This window comes from Populus trichocarpa, chromosome 15, assembly GCF_000002775.5.
Source record: "Populus trichocarpa isolate Nisqually-1 chromosome 15, P.trichocarpa_v4.1, whole genome shotgun sequence".
Classification (NCBI taxonomy): Eukaryota; Viridiplantae; Streptophyta; class Magnoliopsida; order Malpighiales; family Salicaceae; genus Populus; species Populus trichocarpa.
The window spans coordinates 5,009,766-5,019,303 of NC_037299.2; the positions used below are offsets into that span (position 1 = coordinate 5,009,766).

General features: G+C 33.2%; 1 protein-coding gene across 1 annotated transcript; it reads left to right on the forward strand.

Annotated features, from left to right (window-relative positions):
- Positions 1–3,527: 3,527 nt before the first annotated feature.
- LOC7475628 (dof zinc finger protein DOF5.4) lies at positions 3,528–5,067 on the forward strand. Its single transcript, XM_002322008.4, has one exon. The coding sequence runs from the start codon at positions 3,791–3,793 to the stop codon at positions 4,754–4,756; it is 966 nt and encodes a 321-aa protein (XP_002322044.3). The 5' UTR covers positions 3,528–3,790; the 3' UTR covers positions 4,757–5,067.
- Positions 5,068–9,538: the final 4,471 nt, after the last annotated feature.

Below are 9,538 nucleotides of genomic sequence, written 5' to 3' on the forward strand. Positions count from 1 at the left end.
CCTGGTCGATGCTCTCTTAAATACTAGACATTATTATATTCATATAATTACATATTTATTATTAATAAAGATTTAATTTGTCTTTAATATTCATATAATATTAGATTAATGAATCTGGAGTAAAGATAAATTTCATGTGACAAAAATACTTTGTAAAGAAAATTATAAAGTTGTTATAATTATAGAATTCCTATTACATTAAAGTATTGTTCCTAAAATGTTCCTAGTTGATACTCTCTTAAATACTAGACATTCATTAGAGTTATAAAGACTGATATATATATATTCTTTCTTTTATGAAAAGAAACAATTTTTCTTATAAGTTGAGGTATAAAGGATACCTAAAATTAATATGTAAGTTTTTGTCATAAGACATGTATACTAAACTGACTTGTATGAGAATTATATATGGAAAGATCACATATGTCTATAGAAAGGCTCACGTGATGGTTGTATAAGTTATGTTTTGATCTTGTTACATGTTATCTTAATTGAGATAACAAAAGACTAGACATTGGGTATATCATGAAATATATGAAGGTACCAAAGTGATCAAAAGATGATTCATCACCGTAGGTGAATTAGAAAAAATATTCAATCTGTTCTTAAATAGTATTGACTGAAAAATCATTAGTCAAGATGGAATGAGATTTAAAAAAAGTTTTAATTTTTATTCAAACGATCAATGATTATTATATAGAGAACATACATGATTAATCATGGAAGACATACTCCATGCTTTAATGTTAAATCATAATATTATTGATGAAATGATATTTATTACACTAAGAAATCGATCATTAAAATATTAAGTTAAACCACCAATGATTTATCTAATATTTTAGGGATCATGACACATTGCTAGACAATGCACATAATCTTCAAAAATAAATTAATCAATTGTTGAATTGATAATAAATTAAATTATTTAATCTATTTAATTTTATTTAATTAGAATTATAGTTTATATTTGGGTCAACATATTAGGAATCTAATGGGTCACACACATTAAGAATTATTAGTCAGAAAATTAAACTAGGATGATTTAATTAAGTATAACTTGATTAAAATATATTTTAGAAATTAAGGACTAGAATATAATTAATATAAGGATTATATTTCTAAACCTAGAAAAAACAAATAAGGACTTGATTGAGTTAATTTCTAAAATGATCACAAATTAATATATGGATATTATACAACGGGCAAATTGATATTTTGCCAATATGTAAGGTTTTTCAGATTTTTCTATAAATAGTAAGTCATACCTCTTATTATTTTTAAGAGTTATTGTGTGTTAGACAAAAAAAAAAAACTATGTAAGTCACAAAATACAGAGCTAACACTCTAGACATAATAATCTCTCTCTCCTAAATAGAGATTTAAGAGTTTCTCACTAGTGGCTCATGTGGATTATAATTGGAGCCGAACAATTGGACGACTTATGGTTTACGACAACCCAACCTTTAAAAGAACTATTCAAAATCGAAGAAGATCAGCTTTCAGGTAATAAATTCCTAAACAACTCTAGATCTATCTAACATGATCCTAAGGACTCTTGAATTATTTTTTATTTTGTTATTTCTGCTGCGTGTATGACATTCAGGAACCTAACAGTTGCAAGGCGTGTTTTGGCTTGCAATTGCATATAATTCTACATTGTTTTTAAAGAAAAATGTTTTTAAAGATCATATTAAGATAGTTTTTTTTTAATTCAAAATGCGAATCAATCTATGTTTAGAATATGTTGAGAATACATGTGAAGCAAGGAATTTATTGTAATATCATGACAACTACAATTGAGAGAGTCTCTTCACAATAAAAGAAAAATACCAACACTTAAATGGGTTAGTAAGTTGAGGGTTATAATATTAGCAAAAATAAGAGTAGTCGATTTCAATTACCAACGAGGAAGTTAAGCATCAAAAGAAAGATTTATATTCATACAAATAAGCATGTAATTAGCTATCCTAATTTCTTTTGTATATAATCATTGCACTTTTCTTATAAATTTGAGTAGATACCTGCCATTAAGATGCTCTTGCGATTGAGTCTCAAAGGACTCTAACAAACCTTTCTTTACTTTTGAGTCTCAAAGAACTTTTAAAATTTGTTATGCGAATTAGAGTTTTAGTGAACTCTTGCAGATTTTTCTTTACTTTTAGAGTCTTAAAGAACTCTCGTAAATTTTCTTTACTTTTAGAGTCTTAGAGGACTCTTATGAATTTGAGTTGAATCTTACCATTATGAGGCTCTTGTGATTGAGTGTTAGAGAACTCTTGCAAAACTTTCTGAATTTTTTAATCTTAGAGGAATCTTACAAATCTTTCTTATGATCAATCTTAGAGAACTCTTACAACTTATCTTTACTTTTTTAGTCTAAGAGGACTTTTATAATTTTTTATTTACTTTTTTAGTCTCAAAAGACTCTTGCAAATCTCTCATGATTGAGTATTAGAGGACGCTCATAAATCTTTCTTTATTCTTTAGTTTTAAAGGACTATTGCAAATCTTTATTGTGATCGTGTCTTAGAGGACTCATAAATTTTTCTTTACCTTTTGAATCTGAGGTGAATCTTGAAATTTTTTTATGATAAAGTCTTAAATGACTCTTACAAATCATTATTTATTTTTAAGTCTTAAAGAAATCTTGTAAATTTTTCTTGTGATCGAGTCTTAAATGATTCTTGCAATTTTTTCTTTAATTTTTAGGTTTTAGAGGATTCTTTCAAGTCTCTCGTACTTAAGTTTTAGAGAACTTTTATAAATATTTCTTTATTCTCCTGTTTTTTAGTTTTTTTTTATAAGAAAGAAACACAATCTTATAACTAGCTTCCAAAAGTTACAAGAAAATGTTTAAAATAACAGAGAAGAATGGCAACGATGATACATTTTGCCCATGATATTCATGGCTAATTATGAGATATTGTGGTATCATTTTGATCCTCCGATGTCTTTTCTTGCATGTACATTGTACAGAACCCCCCTCCCAAGTAAACAAGTCTTGTTCTTGTTAGCCTGGTTAAACACTCTAATACAAAATCACATCTTAGAGTCATAAAAAAAGAAAAAAAAAAAAGATCCCAAGGCACAATTTGAGGTCAGACACATAGGACAGTATCCGTTAAATCCCTCTTCAGTTAAGCAAAAGAATCATCGTATTTTGTTTCGACAACTCACCAATACTAACAAGCAACGTGGCAGCTCCTCAACCAGTTGTACCGACACCGATTTAGAAGAGCAGATAAACGGGGGGTGGCCGACAAGTAGACAACGTGATGTTCTGGACAGCAACACCTCCTCTTTATCATACGTTCACGTGTCCCCCTTTAAACGGCCCAGATTCTCTAACCTTCCGTACGGTTGAAAATCCCAATAAAACCCCATTTAACACCAAACACCCCCGGTCCATGTTGGGTGGTTTCGAGATTTCACACATGTGGGAACAACTTATGCAAATTTAGATGTGGTACAGGGTTAATTTGGGCAATAGAAATTAAAATAAATAAATAAATAAAAGATATAGATAGAAGAAGATTTGGAAGGGGATATTTGTCAGAAGAGTTCAGGTCTCGCTTTGAGCTCTCTTTCTCTCACAATCGGTTCTAATTTGACCGGTTTTCTGAAAGCCACAGTTGAAAAGTCGATGCCATGAGGCAGAATACTCCATTTTTTTCAACCTTTCTTTGAATTTCCATAGAACAATCTTGACAAAATCCAAAAAGAAAAAACTGAAAATTCTAACGTTTGTTTCTCAACTGGAGCTAGCGGTAGCTAAGGAGCTTGAGAAATGCAAGACACCCACTCAATTGGTGGCGGAGGCAGGTTATTTAGCGGTGGAGGTGGGGGTGACAGGCGACTACGGCCACACCACCACCAGAACCACCAAGCATTAAAGTGCCCACGATGTGACTCGCTGAACACGAAATTCTGTTACTACAACAACTACAACCTCTCTCAGCCTCGTCACTTCTGTAAGAGTTGCCGGCGTTACTGGACTAAAGGCGGTGTCCTCCGCAACGTTCCTGTTGGCGGTGGATGCCGCAAGACCAAGCGGTCTAAGCTTAAACAAAACACACCAAGTACAACTTCTGATGCAATTACAACCTCCAGTACTAGACCGCAGGAGCTACAGGAACAACATCAGCGACGAGATCATATGTCCTCCAACTCTCATTCTAGTAGTGAGAGTTCGAGTCTTACGGCTACAAATAACACGAATGCAAATACAGCAGTGGAAGCAGTGTCTGCGCTTTCTGTAAACTCTGTTTCCAATAATTTATTAAATGGTATTGTTGAGTCCAAAATCTTTCCACGTGGGGATATGAATCCCAGTTTCGAACCTGCTTTGCTCGAGCAAGGATCGGACTGTGGGATTTTCTCGGAGATTGGGAGTTTCACAAGCTTGATCACATCGACGAACGACTTGTCGTTTGGATTTAGCAACACAACGAACCAACAGCAGCAACAAGGGCTTGAGCATCATGTGCAGAACAATCAGAACCAGCAGCAGTGGCAAAATCAGCATCAGGAGATGACAGGAGGAGGGTTGATTGATCAGACGATTCACGCTGAGTTATCAGCTTTGCCGAGTAGTAGTAGATCAACAGAGAATACCGGTGGGGGATTTGGAGCGTTGGATTGGCAGTTAGGGAGTGGAGATCAAGCTGGTGGGTTTTTTTATCTTCCTAATACCGTTGATCAAGCTTACTGGAGTCAGAGCCAATGGAATGATATGACTGCTTACCTCCCGTAAACCCCTTTCTTTGTTAACTTCAAATTACAGAAGAATTAATAATAAAAAAAAATCTCAAAGATTCAACAAAATGGAAAATATGATATGACTGCTTTCCTTTATGTAATTTTTTTTTCTTATATGAATCTTCTTCTTCTTCTTCTTTTATTTTATTTTATTTTATGGAGTATATTTGTTGATTTTGGGAGGTGTCTGGGTTTGATCTTGGGTGTTTATGTACAACAACTAACTTTCATGTTAGTGTTTTTTTTCCCCTTAGATTTCTGATGTTTCTGGGACTATAATATAGTGAGAGTAGAGTGTTTTGTTTTGTTGGTTTGATCGACAACTATTGCCCGCCCCTTCTCCTTACGGTAACTAATTATTATTAGTTAGTGCTTTAATACAAAAGTCAACCTAAAAAACACTCACTTGAGGACGTGCCACGTCACTGCTGTCACAGATAATGGTTGTGATAAATGATGGACTAATTACTAGATCAATTGTGTACGGACCAAGCCCGGGAGTGTAGACCGTGGTGGTGGGGTCCACGAGGGTAGTGACCAGTCCCATGCGTGATCATGACTCCACGTGGCGGTTGTGAGGGAGATAAGCTGAGGATCCTTAATGCTTGTTTCCACGTGGGTTCACCTCATTGGATGATACTTCTGACGAGAAAAGGATAGTCGGTTTGTCCTCGCTCTCTCTCTAATCTCTATCACTCAAACGATCCTTGAACAGAAGGGGTAGAATATTAATTGGGACGGTGAAATGTGAATATATATATATATATATATATATATAGAGAGAGAGAGAGAGAGAGAGAGAGAGAGAGATGGTGATAGACGTGGCTGGCTGATATGGGACCTAGATTAGGTGGGTGGGGGTGGAGTGGGGTTTAGCTAGTAACGGTGAATATGGGGGGGCCAAGAGGCATGTGCAGAAGTGGTCTCCCATATGAGACAGGCACGCATTGTATATCTCTTACGTCAAATATATATATATTTTTTTAAAAATAGATTTTTACAATATATTTTTATAAATAAAAAATATTAAATTGATATTCAGAAAATTCATTCATACATTTTATTAAATAATTTAATAACTATTTATGTTAAAAAATTATCAAACTCAATCCCTACCCAACCAAAGTTAATCAGTTAAATATATTACTCGGGTCATGGACTCGATTATGTTGAACAAATTTTTGTATATAAAATAGACACCTATAAAATTATGAACTAGTAAAATATCAAAGCGTTTGGAAAAAAAAAATCAAACCAAAATAAATTACATTATCCAATTAATAATAAAAAAACATTAGGTGATGAAATTGAAAAAAAAAGGCAATTTTAATGGATAAAATCATAGTTTTTAAATCCAACCCGGGATGTGATCCGGTTAAGAGACCGGGTTCCGGTTTTTCCAGGTTTGCCCGGGTCAACCCCGGGCGGGTTTGTGTAGTTAAAAATAAGGAATGGAAAAGGGAGGCTGAAGGGGTGAAGTGGGACCGGCAGGGCGTGGGAGAGGGATAAATATGACATTCTAGGTTGTTTTGTGCAGAGAAAGGACACTTAATTTCATCGCCATCTCCTCACAAAGTTTATCTTCCCTCTCTGGCTTGTTTTGTGCAGAGAAAGGACACTTAATCTCATCGCCATCTCCTCACAAAGTTAATCTTCCCTCTCTGGCTTCATCACAAGCAACCAGCTGTTTCTCTTTTTTGAACCATTTGTTTTGTGCAGGGATGAACACGATCTGTTGAAAGCCCAGAAGCACAATCCTTGCTACTTGACGCCTCCATGAACACGATCTGGTTTCTACATGCTTTAAAACATTAGCTAGAAAGAGAGAGAGAGATGTTAAAGACTTGATGGTGTTGGTGCTACCTGTTGCCTCTCTCTCTCGAAACTGTGAGTTTGGTCCCATTTAAGTTACAGTCATCAGTTAGAAGGAACAAATGGGAACAGTAGCAGATGAGCAGTGAGTGGAGTTGCCACTTTCTTCAACAGTAATAGAAAGTCCAAAGTAATAAAGCGAGAACGCAACAAGGATTCGAAGTTTTTCATAGATCACCAACGCCTACCCTCAAGATCTCCAAACTCAGATCGCGGACCCAACTCCAAAACACCGGGTCTCGTTCGGGTTTGCCCGGGTCGCCCGGGTTATGGGTCGACCCGCCGGGTCGACCGGGTTTTGCTGGGTTGTTGCCCCAGATGGTTTTTTAGTAAACCCGGACCCGTCCAGCCACCGGGTCGACCCGCCGGGCCGGTCCGGGTTTAAAAACTATGGATTAAACAGAAAATAAAAAAAGTATAGTCTCTCAGCTATGAAGGCCTAGAGCTCCTAGGCCTTTAGAAAAAGGCCCAAGTGACATATCTATAACCTTTAATAACCTAGAAATTGACTCTAAAACCAACAATCAGCTTGAAATCAAAATTATTTTTAGGTTCAGATCTAATTTTTTCATGCAAGTTTAATGAAAAACAAACACCTTGTATAAATATTTCTTATCAAAATGAACTCATTGACACCAAAACCACTCAATTTCATGGTACTCTCTTTACCATCAAAATTCAACAACTTTCTCTCTCCACTCTCAAATTAGAAACCAAAAAAATAAAAAAAAATAAAGTTTGGGACCAAAATTGAATGTCATAAATGTTTAAGGACTCAAAGTATATAATTTAAAAATTGGAGAACCAAAGTGTATGTTTAACCCCAAGTTTAGAAAAATCTTTTTTTGTCATGTTTTTCATCTTAGTCCCCTATCTTTGAATCTTTTCTTTCCTTAATAAATGTGCTTCAATTGGCCATTAATTTAGGCCCATAAAGGTGTTATAAAAAAAAGATAAAAAAAAACAAATCACCATGGCGATACAAAAACAATTTGTTTGTTAGTGAATAGTGGCGTGGAGAACGATATTTTCCCTATGCCTTTTAAAATATTTCTTAATGTTAGAGTTTAATATCTAGAAAGACAAAATGATGAAAGAAGTTTGTAGCATGAAGTAGGAAACTACAAAACTTGAATAAGGAATCTTATAAGAGAATGATTAAGGCTAGTAAAGACATCAATGCAAAATTAGATGTCAAAATAAGAAAAGAAAACGATGAAGTGATTTTTGATTTTAATATACTATGTTGGAGATAATGAATAAGATTTCCAAACAAGTGGCAGTCGAGGTTAATGACCATTTAGATAAGAAAGTGAAAAAAAAATCAAATTATATGAGGAATGATCATAAATAAATGGAAAAGAATCTTGTTGGCCAAAGTTGTTCAATGCTAAGAATAATCCTTTATTTGAACCAAGAATTAATTAAGGGAAGCCTTTAATGATAGAGGAAGCTAGGAGTTGTTCAAAAAATAAATTTATTAATTATGAGAGTTCATCACCAAAAGACATAAATTAAAGAATAATTCTAACCTAGAAATGAATGTACTTCTAAGTAAAGTTGATTCGAAAATTATTCTAAAAATAATGGAACAAGTTTATGGACCCAAAGCTCAACAAATACATAGACCAACATATAAAAGACCATATCTAGATTACATTGATAAGATGTACTCTTATCCTAATAATTTTAAATTTCTAGACTTTGCTTTGTTTAATGGCCAAGGGACTATGTCTCCAATATATATATATATATATATATATATAAACACTATTTATTTGTCAATTTATTTGTCAATTTATTTGTCAATGTGAGGAAGCATCCATTTCTAACTTTTGAAATTAAGATTATTTCCAAATTCATTAACCGAAGATGCTTTTACTTGGTATATAGAATTACAACCAAATTTAGTTTAGAGTTAGAATGATATCTAGACTATATTCCAAGCTCACTTCTCTAGAAAAAAAATTAGAACTTGCATCGGCTGATTTAGAAAAATTGAAGGAATAACCCGAAGAAACTATTAAACAATACTTAAACAGGCTCATGAAAGTAAGGGGAAAATGTTGGGCTAGAATTCTAGAAAAATAATTTATTATGATTGCTCAATAAAAATTACAATTAGAGTTAGAAAAATAAGTTTGAAGGAATGTAGTTCAAAGATATTTATATATTTCTAGATATGAAAATTTATTGAGAGAAGAAACAAAAAAAAAAATTCAATTTATGTGTAATAACCCCCACATACTCAATATGTGGTCATACAAGATAACTAGTAATATATTAAATAAGTAGTGTGACTTGTTTTTAAAGACACAACCTTGGGTGACTCATGCCCACCCAAAACTTTATCCATATTTTTTTCATAACATTTCTAAACTAACCAACACAAATACATCTTTCAATACAATGCTACCATAAGAAAAATAAACTTAAAGAGTAAACCATCAAATTTTTATGTAATAATAAAAATAAGTATTCATCACTAGTAAAGACAACATCATTATAAACAAAATAAGAATCCATAATAATTCAGCTATTTTGTTTATTACAAACTCTCATGAGCTACATGAATATCACAAAACATGAAATTCCACAGCTTGATAGAATCCATTAAGGAAATCCTACAGCTAACACAATAACAAGCCATCTAGTTTTGAGGAGCACATGGTGAACTTGTTAAAAATAAAACATACTAAGTAATAAGGATTATTGTTACCCATTTTGGGGCTCCACATAAATTAAAAAAAAAAAAGAGAAAATACAAAAAAATTTGAAAAACAATGTTGGAAGAAAAATACAAAATATACAACAATGTTAGGAAATTATCGAAGACTAGTTAAGGAAACACAAAATATACAAGTTTGGAAACTTTAACAGTGTATTTTCGACTGATGAAGACCTT

Excerpts from the sequence above, each read along its gene's own strand:
- LOC7475628 (XM_002322008.4), top strand. The coding sequence starts at position 3,791 with ATGCAAGACACCCACTCAATTGGTGGCGGAGGCAGGTTATTTAGCGGT.